The 16,699-nt window shown below is 43.8% G+C and overlaps 1 protein-coding gene across 4 annotated transcripts in view; it reads left to right on the forward strand.

Moving 5' to 3' along the window:
* The window catches only part of ASTN2 (astrotactin 2), a 1,128,670-nt gene that overhangs the window by 944,481 nt on the left and 167,490 nt on the right, over positions 1-16,699 (forward strand). For all 4 annotated transcript variants that reach the window (XM_069573835.1, XM_069573834.1, XM_069573832.1 and 1 more), the window contains 2 exons: positions 10,236-10,369; positions 11,899-12,047. In XM_069573835.1, the coding sequence (XP_069429936.1) occupies positions 10,236-10,369; positions 11,899-12,047 (283 nt within the window). The remainder of the gene's footprint in view (positions 1-10,235; positions 10,370-11,898; positions 12,048-16,699) is intronic.

The raw sequence follows: 16,699 nt of genomic DNA on the forward strand, positions 1-16,699 counted from the left end.
AGACTGTTCTAAACATCTATGTCTCTTTTGCTGTCTCGCATACAGGGTTATCATTACCATCTTTCTAAATTCCATATATATGTGTTAGTATACTGTATTGGTGTTTTTATTTCTGGCTTACTTCACTCTGTATAATAGGCTCCAGTTTTATCCACCTCATTAGAACTGATTCAAATGTATTCTTTTTAATGGCTGAGTAATACTCCACTGTGTATATGTACCACAGCTTTCTTATCCATTCATCTGCTGATGGACATCTAGGTTGCTTCCATGTCCTGGCTATTGTAAACAGTGCTGTGACGAACATTGGGGTACATGTGTCTCTTTCAATTCTGGTTTCCTCGGTGTGTATGCCCAGCAGTGGGATTGCTGGGTCGAATGGCAAGAACTTAGCATTTTTTAAAAATGGATTGTCTCCATCAGATTGTGTGTTCAGAGGCTTTGCATTTCAGAGTACCGGCTCTGGAGCTAGACTTCCTGGATTCAAATCCTGACCACACCACTTACTAGCCCTGGGATCTTGGGCATAAGTGTAAAATTGAACATAATAATCGTGCCTACTTCTCAGGTTGTTGGGAGAATTAAATGAGTTAATACAGCTAAAGTACTTAGGGTTATTGTGAGAAATAATACATATAAAGCATTTAGAACAGTGCTTGCCTTGTAGTAAGCAAAGAGTCAGATATGAATGACTGAGTGACTGAACACACACACAAGCATGCAATAAATGTTAAGTGCTATTACCAATATCCTCTAGTGAGTAAGAATATTGTTCATGATGGTAGGATCAAAGGACCTGAGTTCAAATCCTTGTCCTGCCCTTTTTAGCTGGATGACTTTGAATAGGCTATTTCACCCTTCCAACCTCAGTTTCCTCATCTATAAAATGGGGATAGTAATAGTAGAACCTGCTTCATAAGGCTAGGGACAGGATTGAATGAGACGATGTAGATTAAAGTGCTTACCACACTCTCAGTAAATGTTGCTATTATGTTTGTTTCCTATCTAACAGCCTAAGAAATTAGTGGCTTGAACCCAGTTCCAAAGGTTGGTAGCCTTGTATAGTGAATGTTAGTTGATATGAAGACCTTAGTTTGTTTTCTGCCAGATGTGTGTGGTGTAAACTTGGACAAGTCACTTCTCCTTTGGGGCCACCTAGTCTGCACAGTTGTGAAGGCCCGTCTCACCTCTCAGGGCTCTTTCAGGTCTGGAATGCCAGGGATCTGTGCAGTGAGTACGTGTGTCCGCACTTCAGAGCTCTCTAGCTCCTGGGATCTGTACGTAGTTTGTTTCTCCTTCCCTTTGCTCAGCTGCTCCCTAGTTCTGACTCTTCTCAGTAACCTTTCAGGGTTATTCAGACGTGAATTACCTCTGTTCAGTTATTTATTCCTATGCAATCCCCAAAACTGGCAGCTTAAAATGATGATCATCTTATTAGTGTCTCTGATGGTTCTGGGGGTGATTGGGCTGAGCTGGTCAGTTGTTTTTTAATTACTTTTTGGTTGTGCTGGGTCTTCACTGCTGCACATGTACTTTCTCTAGTAGCCGCAGGTGGGGGCTACTCTCCACCGTGGTGCACGGACTTCTCGTTGCAGTGGCTTCTCGTTGTGGAGCACAGGCTCTACGGATGCCGGCTCAGTAGTTGTGGCTCACAGGCTTTAGTTGCTCTACAGTATGGGGAATCTTCCTGGACCAGGGATCGAACCTGCATCCCCTGTATCAGCAGACAGGTTCTTACCCACTGTACCTACCAGGGAAGTCCTTGCTGGGCAGTTCTGACTTGGTTCCCTCTTGTGGCTGCAGTCCGAGGGTCTCTGTGGCTCACCCATGTGGCAAGTGACCCTGGCTACTGGCTGGGACCTCAGCTGGGTCTATTGGTACAATACCTACTTGTTGCCTCTCCGTGTTGTCTGGGCTTCCTCCCAGGATAGCAGTTGGACTCTAAGAGTGAGCATTCCAAAAGACATGATGTGGAAGCTGCCCGTTTCTTAAAACCTGAGCCCAGAAATTGAAGCAGCAGTACTTAGTTTGGTAAAGCAATTGTAGAGCGCAAACTCACGGGGAGAACCCGGATCCCACCTAGGGAGGAGGAAAATGTCAGAGATATTTAGGGTCATGTTTTAAAGTCATCACAACTGCCTTCCTACTCTGCTTGGGAATAAGAGATTAAAGTCAACTAACATTAACCACATTAAGTCAAATTGCCAACATCCGCTGGATCATGGAAAAAGCAAGAGAGTTCCAGAAGAACATCTATTTCTGCTTTATTGACTATGATGCCAAAGCCTTTGACTGTGTGGATCACAAAAATTGTGGAAAATTCTGAAAGAGATGGGAATACCAGACCACCTGACCTGCCTCTTGAGAAATCTATATGCAGGTCAGGAAGCAATAGTTAGAACTGGACATGGAACAACAGACTGGTTCCAAATAGGAAAAGGAGTACGTCAAGGCTGTATATTGTCACCCTGCTTATTTAACTTGTACGCAGAGTACATCATGAGAAACGCTGGGCTGGAAGAAGCACAAGAGAGAATCAAGATTGCTGGGAGAAATATCAATAACCTCAGATATGCAGATGACACCACCCTTATGGCAGAAAGTGAAGAGGAACTAAAAAGCCTCTTGATGAAAGTGAAAGAGGAGAGTGAAAAAGTTGGCTTAAAGCTCAACATTCAGAAAACGAAGATCATGGCGTCTGATCCCATCATTTCATGGGAAATAGATGGGGAAATAGTGGAAACAGTGTCAGACTTTATTTTTTTGGGCTCCAAAATCACTGCAGATGGTGATTGCAGCCATGAAATTAAAAGACGCTTACTCCTTGGAAGGAAAGTATGACCAACCTAGATAGCATATTCAAAAGCAGAGACATTACTTTGTCAATAAAGGTCCATCTAGTCAAGGCTATGGTTTTTCCAGTGGTCATGTATGGTTGTGAGAGTTGGACTGTGAAGAAAGCTGAGTGCCTAAGAATTGATGCTTTTGAACTGTGGTGTTGGAGAAGACTTTTGAGAGTCCCTTGGACTGCAAGGAGATCCAACCAGTCCATTCTAGAGAAGATCAGTCCTGGGTATTCTTTGGAAGGAATGATGCTAAAGCTGAAACTCCAGTACTTTGGCCACCTCATGCGAAGAGTTGACTCACTGGAAAAGACTCTGATGCTGGGAGGGATTGGGGGCAGGAGGAAAAGGGGACGACAGAGGATGAGATGGCTGGATGGCATCACTGACTCGATGGACATGAGTCTGAGTGAACTCTGGGAGTTGGTGATGGACAGGGAGGCCTGGTGTGCTGCGATTCATGGGGTCGCAGAGTTGGACACGGCTGAGAGACTGAACTGAACTGAACATTAACCACTTCTCTTCCCAAACGTGTTCTCACACATCTGTTTTAAGTAAGCAGCCATCTTGATTAGTAACAAGATGACCAGTTAATTTCCTCACTGTCAGGACATGCCAGCATTACTTATGTTTTTTCCACAAAGAACGCGGGCTCTAGCCTCTGGTCTCCAGCCCCTGGTTTCCAAGTCCTGTAACTACGAGGACAACGAGTGATTGACATTTCCTGTAGACATTCTAGGGGGTGTGCAGGTGACTGTGTGGCAGGCGGCCCAGGGAGATCCTATCTAGGAGGTCCAGGCCGGGCTCTAGGACACTGTTCCTGTCTCTGCACGAGCCCTGCTCTGACGCCCTCCTCAGCCCTTCCATGCACATCCATCCTAGTTCCTCCTGATCAATCAAGCATGGTCAGCCTGGGCTCAGGTACCAATCTCCATGCAAAAGTAGAACGCCAGCCACCCCCTTTCCTCCCCTCTCTCTCTCTCTTGGGCCCTGTGAGTGTCTTACTTTAGATCTCAGTGCTTCCGGGGCAAACAGGCATCCCCCTACTCTCCTCCAAGCTGTAATCCCAACTGTCTCCAAAGGATGTTCCACCAGCAAACCCACCCCAACCCTCTTTTCAGTGGCTCCAGGGAAACGTTTTCTTTTTAAGGTGATCAGCTGCATTACTGTCATCTCTTTTGCTGGAAAAACAATGACAGCAAGTATACAAGTTCATTCTTTGGCTGAGCGTCCTATTACCTATATCTATGGAATTTAACACATATTTTTGGGACCCTATGATGTGTTGACTCCTTTGCGTGCAGCTGGCGAGAATCAAATACATTACCTTGGCCTGGAAGAGTTCCCAGCCTGATAAGCAAGAAGTGCATAGAAACAAGCAAATTGCAAGGGAATGTGAAATGAGCACAAACTGAATGAGAGGAGAGAGAGACAGAATCTCCCAAGTGTGATAGGATCCTGGTGAACAAAACATTGCCTGGATTTTAGCAAGGAAACATAAGTGGGGAAAGTGCATTTTAGACCAAAGGGAGAGTATGCGGAAAGGCTGGGTATGAAGCAGTGCACTCCTGTAAGATCCTGTGTGCTGGCGCCTAAAGCAGCAACGGTGAGGAGCAGATGGGAGAAGAGCCACAGGCTGAACGGCAGAGGACTTTGAAAGATTAAGAAGTAGAGGGCTCGACCAGAGTGTGGTAGAGCCTCTGAAGGGGTCCAAGCAAGGTGGGTGGAATCGCAGTGCTGTTTTAGAGAGCTGGGGGAAGATGTGCTGGGAGAGGTTGGAGCTGGAAGGCTAGTTGAGGTTGTGACAATTGCCTAGAGAGGACATTACTCACCCACACCAGAAAGACAGCTGTGGGGTCAGGTGAGAGGAGCTGGTTTGAGACATATTATGAGGTAGAGAGAGGAGCCCAGAGTAACCCCCCAGTTTCTGGCTTGGAGGTACCAAATCAATGCGAGATACAAGTAATCTTAGGGGAAGGAGAGCATCACACATACACATTTACGTGGCTTTATGATATCATTTATAAACTTGGTTCATGTCATTCAGAATTCCATGTGAACTTTTAATTCAGTTTAACAAACATGGACTGACTTATGTTACCTGCTAGATACTGTATCAGGCACAAATAGGGAACCTAGGGGTAAAAAGGTAGTCTCTTTCTTTGTCTCTAGAAGGCCTTTCTGGAGAAGGTGATGGCACCCCACTCCAGTACTCTTGCCTGGAAAATCCCATGGACAGAGGAGCCTGGTAGGCTGCAGTCGATGGGGTCGCAAAGAGTCGGTCACGACTGAGCGACTTCACTTTCACTTTCACTTTCATTCATTGGAGAAGGAAATGGCAACCCACTCCAGTGTTCTTGCCTGAAGAATCCCAGGGATGGTGGAGCCTGATGGGCTGCTATCTACGGGGTCACACAGAGTCGGACACGACTGAAGCGACTTAGTAGCAGCAGCAGAAGGCCTTTCATCTCCTTACCTGTATGACTTGAACAGCCTCAAGAGCATGCTTATTAATGCTGAATATAACATATTCATCAAGACTTGAGTGAGAAGATCAGGGCATCTTTGTGGTTACACATACTAGAACCATCTCAGTGTCAAAAGTAGCAGACTTGGGGTCAGCCCCTGAGTGTAACTGTATAACATGTAAAACATAGCCACTGTAAGTATAGAATATGGAATTTAACTCATTGGCTTAGTGACATTCCACTATATATAGATGATCCCAAGTATCTATCTTAAATACGGAGTGTCATCTTGAAGTTTAAGATTCCTAAGACATTGTCAGAATTTTTAGAGCTGAAAAGTCCTCCCTTTGCATTTCCATAAACCTCTGGCGTGAGCTACTTCATAACGTTTGAACCATATTAATTGAAATTGTGTGTGTCTTCATCATTCGACTGTGAGCCCTTCGCGGTTCCCAGGAGGGCTTCCCAGGTGGCCCAGGAGTAATGACCCCACCTGCCAGTGCAGGAGACGAAAGAGACGTGGGTTCAATCCCTGTGTCGGGAAGATCCCCTGGAGGAGGAAATAGCAATCCACTCCAGTGTTCTTGCCTGGAAAATCCCGTGGACAGAGGAGCCTGGTGGGCTACAGTCCACGGGGTCGCAAAGAGTCAGACACGACGGAGCACAGGTAAGTCAAGCCCTCTGAAGTGAGTGACTGCGTCTCGTTCATCACCTTTCTTAGCCTCTAGATGGCACGTGGTACGGAGGAGGAAGTTCAGGGATTTAAACCTTTCAAAATAAAACTTCTGTGTCCTCATTCTACCGATGGAGAAATTGATGCTTAATGGGAGAAATAACTTATGCTGAGTTCAACTAGAGAAGTAACAACAGGGTCAGGAATAAATCCCTGTTTATTTTGATTGCTTAACATTTTTGTAGCTGTTTTCTCATCCTGCCGGGCTTGGTTTGCTAGCTAATTAGCCAGAAGTTGGAAACGTTCGCTAGCAGTGAGCAAACCTTCATTGTCATGAAAACAAATGGCCATGCAAATGTCACCCTTAGGCCTGTATTAAGGACAAGATTTGTTTCTGAAGTCCCTTCACTTACTCAAATGCTAAGAGTCAACAGTGCCTCCAGTGTAAAGTCTCATTTTCCTCTGAGGGCACATGCAGACACACACACGTGCGCACACACGAACAGCAGAGAAGCACATGGTACAAGCCGAGCAGCTGAAAAGGATGTTTTGGATGAAATCTTGGCATTTATTGTTCCTGTGTGACCAGAGATAGTCAAGGTTGCCAGAATTCAGAAGGGCTTCAGTTCAAATCCCTACTCCTCCATGTATCTGTGACACCCATCTCAAAGGGACATTTTGAGGATTAAATGGAGGAACAGAGTCATTTCACCGCAAAGTTGCTCTATCGCCATGAAAGAGCCAGCTAGCCTTTCTGGGCCACTGTATGTGCATCTGTAAAACGGATTCAATTAGATGATTTACAGAGTCCCCTGGAAGCTGGAACATTCTATGCTGCTTCTCCCTCGGGATCTATTTGGATTTGGGATGAAGTGTTGCAAGCACTGGAGACATAAGGAAGTGTGGACCTGAGCTGACGCCTGTTGGCTCCTGCTGCCTCGCAACGGCCCCCTGTCTGATGCAGGCCTTTTATCAGAGCGCATTTGAGCTCTGTCCACGGTTTGCCTGGCCATCGCTGCAGTCCCCATTCTGTTCCCCAGGGTTTGGGAAAGAGCCAGTGGATGTGGAGATCCACAGGCAGGGTTTCTTCCCAAGAGCTTCTTGGATGGTGAAACTTACAAAGTCCAGAGAGATTTCCTGTTTTGTTTTTCACAAGCCCCAGTGACTATTGATTACAAAAGCCATACACGCACGCACACACACACACACACACACGTGCACACACACGCACCAAAACAAAAGCGCATACACAAAACAGGATGTTCTCTCTCCTCCCTTTGCTAGAGTCCAAGGCAAGCTCTTAGCATCTGTGTCGCTTTCACCATGCCTCTGCATTTCCCCCTCTAGCTGGAGATGTTACAGAATCATAAGGCATGAGCAGTCTTACATGTTAATTCAAGAGAGGGGGAAACTGCGAGTGGAGGGAAGAGAAAGTCTGACAGTCAGAGTGACCTCCTGCCAGCCCATCTGGTTTCTGCCCTCACGAGAGCGCCCCCCTCTGGTGCTGAAGGAGAACAGACATTTATTCCTAACATCAGTTGACTTGTAGTCAATTGTTAGTCACTCAGTTGTATCAGACTCTTTGTGACCCCATGGACTGTAGCCTGCCAGGCTCCTCTGTCCATGGAATTCTTCAGGCAAGAATACTGGAGTGGGTTGCCATTTCCTTCTCCAAGAGATCATTCCAACCCAAGGATGGAACCTGGGTCTCCTGCTTTGGCAGGCAGATTCTTTACAGTCTGAGCCAGCAGGGAAGCCAACTTTAGGTAATGTAGTAATATCAAATCTTAGTAAGAACAATGCTATTATTGTGTGCCAGACTCTGACCCACATAACTTATATGCAAACAATGAAAGGGATATATTTACACTTTAAAAGTTGTTTATTGGGAATTTTTAGTTTAAGTTGGCATCTTGTGTTTTTATTTACTGAGTCTGGCAATCCTACTTGGAACCAACCCCGCTGTCCCAAGTGGTTGAGTAGAAAAGACCTACAATTCTGAGTCACAGAGGTCTGGGTTGGGATTCTGTTTTCATCATGCGCTTGCTGTGTGATCTTGGGAATATTACTTAACTGCTCTGATTCCTAGTCCTCCCCTGTAAATGAAGATCATAGAATCTGTTTCTCAGGACTATTGTGAGAATTCCACTTTAATGCCCTGAAAGTATCTCACACTGTGTAGTTAGGTGCTTCCTGAACACTGGGCATGCATGCTAAGTCACTTTAGTTGTGTCCGACTTGTTGCAACCCCATGGACGTTAGCTTGTATTATAGTTCTTTTTTATTTCTTTGGTTCATTGTTCTTAATTCGGGGGATGTTAGATCATTGCTTCATCCCTTAGGAGAGAATATGAGAAAGGACATATGGCAGGAATAATCGAAGCCTTCTCCTCAGAGGCCTTGAGAGGAATGTGGCTTACACGATAGTGTTCTGGTTGCACGTCTTCTCCTTCTAGGTCCGTGTTCTCTGCTAAGGAGGCACACCCACTTTACGTGAATGTGCTGTGCTTGAGTCTTTTGACCAACGCAAGATGGAAAAAGTGTCACCTGGGTAATCAAGTGTCCTTAGTAGTAGGTGTTAGGAAGCTTTAAAAAGTACACAGAAAGTAAAAAGTCATTAAAGAAAAGAGAAAGGAAGAAAGCATGTGGAACCTGTTACCTGGCAAAGAATAAAAGATCAACACTCTCTGGAATTCCCAAGTTTGAGGAAGAATTGTCAGACATTCTGAATCCCCAGTGCCATGAAATGGCAGTACAGACGGAGTGATTAAAGTAGAAAGCATGGAGCTTCCCAGGTGGCTCAGTGGGAAAGAATCCACCTGCCAGTCTCGCCTGGGAAATCCCATGGACAAAGGAGCCTGGCAGGCCACAGGCCGTGGGGTCACGAAGAGTCAGACACGACTGAGTGCCTGGGCATACATACAAAGCAGAAAGCACATCTGAGCCTAAGCGTTATGATCAGTTTTCAGTGTCCATTAATTTATTTAATAAATCTTGACCGAGTAAGTGTTCTCAGTCTCATGAGAAGACTCATGTGGATAAGGCGTGGCCCGTGTTCCTGGTGAGATCAGAGTCTGCTGGGTGAGACCGGCAAACGGATGTATTCGTTAGCTGTGATGTAGCATGCTGTGGTGTCTGCAAGAGAAACCTGCTTCCAGGCTTAAAGTCAAGGTAAGGTTCCCGTAGAAAAGAAGGGTCCATTTGAGAACAAAAGAGCAAATTGGTTTCCAAGATGGTTGTGAGGTTGAGAGTATTCCAGCAGAGAGGACAGGGTGTGTTTTTTTAAAAAAGCATGAGACAATGAAGCACATTGTAATTAAATAGAACATTGATCACCACTTAGAACAAGGGTCAGCAAACAAGTGACCTTCAGAATGAATCAAGCCTGTCAGCTGTCTTTGTAAATAAAGTTTTACTGGAACTCAAGCATGCCCATTCATTGAAACTATTGTCTATGTTGCTTTCATGCTACAAAGGCAGAGTTAAGTAATTGTGGCAGGGACTGGCCATAAAGCCAGAAATATTTACTGTTTGGTCCTTTGCAGAAATGCTTTTCTATCTCCTGATTTAGAAAGCACTTTTCCTAGACAGGAATTCAGTGTTGATGGCCACGGTAATGGTTGCATGAGTGTGGATGGTAGCATGCAAAGGAAAATCAGAGGCGTGGTGAGAGATGAGGCTATGGAAGTGGTCAGGAGCTAGAGCAAGGGACTTAGAGTTTGAGCTGAGGGCTCCGGGGAGTCTCTGAAGGTTTATAAGCAGCATGGTGAGGTGGTCAGACTCCTACAACAAGCAGTGTGCTGAGGTATTAAAGAGGGCGGGGTTTGGAGCCAGACTGCCTTGGATCAGATCCGAGCTCCATCAGCTACCAGAACCTCAGACAAATGACTTGCCTTCTATGTGTCTCAGTTTTCCAGTTGGTAGAATGGGAAATAATAATAGTTATTTTTTATTATAGCTATTGTGTGGGCTAGTGGAGGTGAAATAAGTCAACATAGGTAGCGGGTCAGGCCCAGGGGAGGATCTCAAGGGATGCTATTACTGTTCTGCCTCAATGATCATTCTGCTACTGGGTAGGGAATGACTCAGCATAGAAGAAGCTGGTGGTAGAAGGCTAGGGACTTAGGAGATGGTGTCCTGTGCCCAGGAGGGCAATTCTGGAGCTTGGGCCACTACCGCCGTGGCTTCTGGGACTGCCTCTCTACTCTCCACTGCTGTCATCGTCCTCTCTTTTGTTCTCCTTTGTTCCAGGCCTTCAGGAGTGCACTGATGAGCTCTTACTGGTGCTCGGGGAAAGGGGATGTGATTGATGACTGGTGCAGGTGTGACCTCAGCGCCTTCGACGCCAGTGGGCTCCCCAACTGCAGCCCCCTCCCGCAGCCGGTGTACGTATGTATGGCCCCCCTTTCCATGAGCTCATATGCCTGTCCTGCCAGCCCAGACCATGGCTTGCTTCTCCTCCCAGGGTGCTTCACCAGAGGCCTGACGTCTCTGGGGGCCTGCTTCCTCCTTTGCAAAAGCACGGAGCTTTGGCAGAACAAAATCCTGGCTCAGGGGCAGACGCTTACCCTGCAGCATGTGCTATCTTGATAGCACCAAGCCATCCGTCGCTACTTCTTTTAACTCATCCATTCGGCAAAAGTTTGCGGGATGCCAACTACTGCTTTGTCAGGTCCCATGTTCACCACTAGGGCTACTGAGATAAAGAAAGGGTAGGACCTTTTCTAAGGAGCTTTCTGTTATTCATTCATTCAACAAATAAGTTTTGAACACCTGCTATGTATCAGACACTGGAGAATTCACTAATGAGCAAGACAGGCACAGTGTATGCACTTAGGGAGCTGATCATTTAGGGAAGGGGACAGATGACAAAGCAAAAACAGAAACAGCATACCATTTAAACGTTTAAATAACGAAAACATGAGTGAAAAAGAAAAGATGTGCTAATGGAGAGAATGAAACGGGGAGGCTGTAGTTGGAGGAGAGGGAGATAGCCTGGAAGCCTCTCTTAGAAGACCTGAATTAGAGTCAGGCTTGTCAGGTAGCCAATGGCAACAAACATGGTTCAGGAAAAAGCCAGAGCCCCTGGGAAAGCCCCGACCCAGGAAATTCACCATTTGAGGAAGTAGAGAAAGGTCATCACGATTAGGGGAGTAAGGTTAAGAAGGAGGGTGGAGTGGGGAGCAGAGGAAATCCGGGCAGGAACCAATATTGAGGCTCCCTTGTGAGACAGTCATTGAAGAGTTGGCGGCTATGGTGGAAAGAGGGAAGGAATCTGGGCTGGGGGACGTGCAAAGTCACTGCCATGTCTCTGTCCCCAGCTTGCTGTGTGACTTTGTGCAGAGCCGTCTCTTTTCTGGACCTTGCTTTTACCTTCTATGAACTGAAGGGATTGCGCTTCCTTCTCTCAAAGGACCCTCCCCATTCTCACCTTTGAGCATTCTGTTGTTTCTTACTTTACAAAAGGATTCCTGCCCTCTGTGAGGGGTTATTGAATTAAGGATATTGAAACATTGACTAATATACTGGGGGACTAAAGAGAATGTCAGGGAGGCTGGAAGATACTGTGTTTGAAGGCACTGCCAATTTAATTGACAATGACGCATCATATAGTTTAAACAAATGGCAACCTAATCGATTTTCTGTGAGCACATACTGTGCGCTTGGATTAATTTACTGGATTCCACATGGATCCTAAAGGGTAGCTTTTCTTATCCCCATTATAAACAAGGAGACAGAGGCTGAAAGAGGTGAAATTAGTTGCCTAAGTATATGCAAAGGGTTACTGGTGGGTTCAATCGGAGTTTGAAACCAGACTGAAACCCACACTTTTAATCTGGACACATGCACATTTCTTTGGGGCCCAGACAATACTGGCTGGCAAAAAAATCCCCCTTCTCTGTCATCCCCCCAGGCTGCGGCTCTCCCCAACAGTAGAGCCCTCCAGCACTGTGGTGTCCTTGGAGTGGGTGGACGTTCAGCCAGCTATTGGGACCAAGGTTTCTGACTATATTCTGCAGCACAAGAAAGTGGACGAGTACACAGATACAGACCTCTACACGGGTAAGTAGAAAGCCCAAGGCTTCGTCTTTTGTTGAGATGGTGTGACAGAGGAGGGCAACTGGGATTATCTAAATATCTCTGCACTCTTGGTGTTTTCTGAACTGAGAAGGCATCGGGAAGCATCATTGTTTGGTGTCTGTGACCTCGTGCCCACACCTGTGTGCTTTTTTGGTGTGACTTTCAGCAGGGGAAGGAGCAATTTGTACTTGGAAAGAATTTGCTGAGTCTCTAAATTGGATCCTCAAAGTCGTATACTGAAGTGTTAGTTAATTCAAACAAGGATTTGACCTTTTCTACTTGGAAAGGTCTACAGGTTACCTTTTTTGAAGACCTTGATCTGTAAATATATTATCTCTGGGACTGAGATAAAGACGTTCAAAGGATTCCCGTTTCCACTGTGATGTACTAAGATAGTTGTCTTTTGTGCTGGGGAAGAGGATATGGAAATCCTCCAGACCTGCTGGAGAAGATGGGAAACGTGGCTCTTGAGGGCTTTGTGGCCAATGGTTCAGTTGTCTCTGACCCTTTATGACCCTTCTGTCCCTGGGATTCTCCAGGCAAGAAGACTGGAGTGGGTTGCCCTTTCCCCCTCTAGGCCCGAGTGCTTTGAGTATTCTTAAAGAATGTACAAGAGGCTGCTCCATCCTGAAGGTGGATCTGCAGGGCTGGTCTGGTGTAGGGCAGGCAGGGAGCCTGGGTCTGTGGGAGCTGGACTTGAGGCTGGGCCGTGAGAGCAGGCCTGGCGCTGGTGAGTGTCAGGGGCCTGGGGCCATGGGAGCCAGCCTGGTTCTGGGGTGGGTCAAAATCTGGAGTTGGTGCTAGCTGACCTCATGCTGGGCCCAGATGGAACCCGGGGTTCAAGGATAGATCGCCTGGGGGCCTTTGGAGCTGGCAGGTGCCAAGGTGGCATGGGGGCCTGGGTTCAGGGGAGCCCACAGGGAGCCTAGTGCTACAGAAGCTGCAGGGGCCTTGGAGCCAATAGCTGCTGGGTTGAGCCAGGGGCCTGGATCCACACAGGCATCTGCTGGGAGCCGCCTGCCGCCATGAGAGCTGACTCTGGAGTGCAGGTGGAGTGGGCCTCAGTTTTCTCTTTCCTTCCGTAGGGATGGTTCTCTCTCTGCACTGGGCTGCTCAGGCCTGGGGAAGAGGTTATAGAAGTAACATGAATCTGTCTTTCTGACCCTTCTCAAAGCATTTTTTTTTTTGGTTACTTTCATGCTTCACCTGGGAGCAACAATCTCTATTTACCTGAGTTCTTGTGAGTCTATTTCTGTGCATGGACAATTATTCAAATTGATATTTCAGATCAAATTGTCCCCACAGTGCTGTGATTCAGATGGATGGGTTCAAATCATTTTTCGGTAGAGGTGGTTAGAAGGATGATGGGGGTATTGGGGGTAGGGGGAGAGAGGCAAGTGTTAACAATTCTTAGGTGACTGTTTTGCTGATAGTAGTTACTGAACAATTACCAAGTCTATTTTGATAGATCAAGTCATGAATACCAGAGAGGTCTGTGACCTTTCCAAAGTCTCACAACTGGTCTGTCTTGCTCCCAACACAACGCTTGTGTCTTTATTTATTAAATTTGATGGTAAAAAGCTGAATGCTAGTTTGCTGCTTTGCTTTAATTAGAAAATGAATATTGAATTATGTGTGTCATAGTTTATGTTTTTTAGTTTGCTAATATGGTAAATTATATTGATACAACTTCAAACGATTGGGGAAAAAAAAAAAAGCCTTGCATTCCTGGAATGAGTCCCACATGGTCTTTTTTATATATTGTTGTATTTGTTGTGTTAAACTTTTATTTAGATTTTTGTGTTCTTGTTTGTGAGGGTTTAATCAGTATTTTCTTATAATCCTTGTGTCTTTGTTGCTGTCAGCATAACTCTGGGCTCTCAAAAAAAATTGCAAGACACTTTCTTCTTTTTCATTTTCTCAAAGAGTTTGAGTAGAATCAGAGTTTGGGTGATAAAGGTTTAAAAATTGTTTGATAGAATTCACAAGTGAAATAATCTGAGCTTGGAACTTGTTTTAAATTACTAATTTAATTCTCTGATAGATATAGGGCTACTGAGGCTATGTATTTCTTCTTAGCTGATTTTGGTACCTTGTGTGTTTTAAAGGATTTATCCAGGTCATGTAAATTATAAAACTTACTGGAAAAAAAAAAAACTTGTTAGTGATATTCTGTTATTATTTTTAATATTTATGGAATTTATAGTGATGCCAATCTCTTAATCTTGATATTGGTAATTTCTTTCATCTCTCCATGGGATTTTTCAGGGAAGAATAAGGGAGTGGGTTGCCATTTCCTACTCCAGGGGATCTTCCCCACCCAGGAATCAAGCCTGTGTCTCCTACGTCTCCTGCATTAGCAGGCAGATTCTTCACCACTGAGCCACCTGGGAATCCCTATGTTCTTAAAGAATCAGCTTTAATTTCACCTATTTTCACTATTATTATTTTTCATTTCATTGATTTCTACTCTGATCTTTGTTGTGTTTTTGTTTTTTCCCTTTTGCTTATTTTGGATTTTATTTGTTCCTATTTTTGTTGTTGTTATTTTTTAACTTGGTAGCTGAAGTTGTTGATTTGAGATTTTTCTTGTAAGACATTCTAATTTAGTTTTCTTTTTTTGACCCATGGACTCTTTAGATGCATGTTACTTAATTTCCAAATATTTGGAGCCTTTTTAGATATCTTTCTCCTCGAGTTTTAATTTGATTATATTATGTCAGAGTACACACTTTTTATGACTTTAATTTTTCTATGTTATTTTATAGTGGAGTAGGGTTGATTAACAAGTTGTGCTTTAGGTGTACAGCAAAGCCATTCAGTTATACCTATGTTCAAGCTCTTTGCCCATTTAGGTTATTACAAAATACTGGGTAGAGTTCCCTGTGTCGTGCACGAGGTCCTTGTTGATTATCTGTTTTAAAATAGCAGTGTATACATGTCAGTTCCAAATTCCCAGTCTTTTCCTCTCCCTGATCCTTCCCCCCGTAGCCAAAATTTCGTCTCTGTTTCTGTTTTCTTAATAAGTTCATTTGTATTGTTTTTTGTTTAGGTTCCGCATATAAATGATATCATATACTGTTTATCTTTGTCTGACTTCACTTAGTATGATAAAATCCAGGTCCATTCGTGTCGCTGCAAATGCATTATTTCATTTTTAATGCCTTAGTAATATTCCATTGTATATATGTATCTCTTTTTTTTTAAATCCATTTCTCAGTTGATGGACATGTAGATTGCTTCCATGTCTTGGCTATTGTAAATAGTGCAGCAATGAATATTGAGGTGTGTGTATCTTTTTGAATTATGATTTTCTCTGAATCAATGCCCAGAAGTGGAATTGCTGGATCATTTAAAATTTATTGAGACTGACTTTATGGTACCAAATTCGGTCTATTATTGTTTTCAGTGTCCAGTTTAAAATCATGTCGACCCTTCTATTTATCAATGAGTTTTTCTGTGGATACTAGTTAGATCAAATTTGTTGACTGTGATTTTCAAGTCTTCTGAATTCTTTTTGATTTTCTGTCTTCTTACTGTTCAGTACTTGAAAGTGTAGTATTGAAACCTCTGATGATGATTGTGGATACATCTATATATTTATCCTTATAGTTCTATCAGTTTTTACTTTATGCATTTTGAAGCTCTTATTCACTGAATAAACATTTAGAAGTTTTATATCCTCATGATGAATTGATCCCTTTATTATTATGAAATGGTTGTCTGTATCCCTTCCTCCTTTGTCATATAATAGATTAGAAGAACATCAATGCATGAGTTTATCTCTGGCTTTTCTATCTTCCCTTGAGTCACATTTTTGTGTTTATGCCAGTACCATACTGTTTTGGTTACAGTAACTTTTTAGTGTAGCCTGAGCTCAGGGAGCACGGTTCCTTCAGCTCCTTTTTTCTTTCTGAAGATCGCTTTGGTTATTTGGAGTCTTTTGTGTTTCCATACAAATGTTTAAAAAAAAATGTTCTGATTCTGTGAAAAATGCCTTTGGTAACTTGACAGGGATTGCACTGAATCTGTAGATTGCTTTGAGAATGATTATAGTCATTTTCACAGAATTGACTCTTCTGTGGTATATGTCCATTTGTTTGTGTTGCCTTTGATTTCTTTCATCAGTATCATAGTTTTCTGAGTATAGGTCTTTTGCCTCTGTAAGCAGGTTTATTCCTAGGTATTTTATTCTTTTTCTTGCAGTAGAGATGGGATTGTTTACTTAATTACTCTTTCTTTTTTAAATTACTCTTTTTATATTTCTTTGTTCGTGCATAGGGATGTACGATACGTCTGTGTATTAATTTTGTATCCTACAACTTTGCAATTAGCAAAGAGCTTTGATTAGCTCTAGTAGTTTTCTGGTGACATCTTTAGGATTTTTTATGTACAGTATCATGTCATCTGCAAGCAGTGACTATTTTACTTCTTCTTTTCAAATTTGGATTTTATTTATTTCTTTTCTTCTCTTTTTGGCTTGGCTAGGAATTCCAAAACAATGTTGAATAAAAATAGCAAGACTGAACATCCTTATCTTATTCTTGATCTTGGAGGAGATGCTTTCAGGTTTTCACCATTGAGAATTATGTTTGCTGTGGATTTGTCCTCTATGACCTTTATTATGCTGACGT

The sequence above is a fragment of the Ovis canadensis genome, chromosome 2 (assembly GCF_042477335.2).
Source record: "Ovis canadensis isolate MfBH-ARS-UI-01 breed Bighorn chromosome 2, ARS-UI_OviCan_v2, whole genome shotgun sequence".
Classification (NCBI taxonomy): Eukaryota; Metazoa; Chordata; class Mammalia; order Artiodactyla; family Bovidae; genus Ovis; species Ovis canadensis.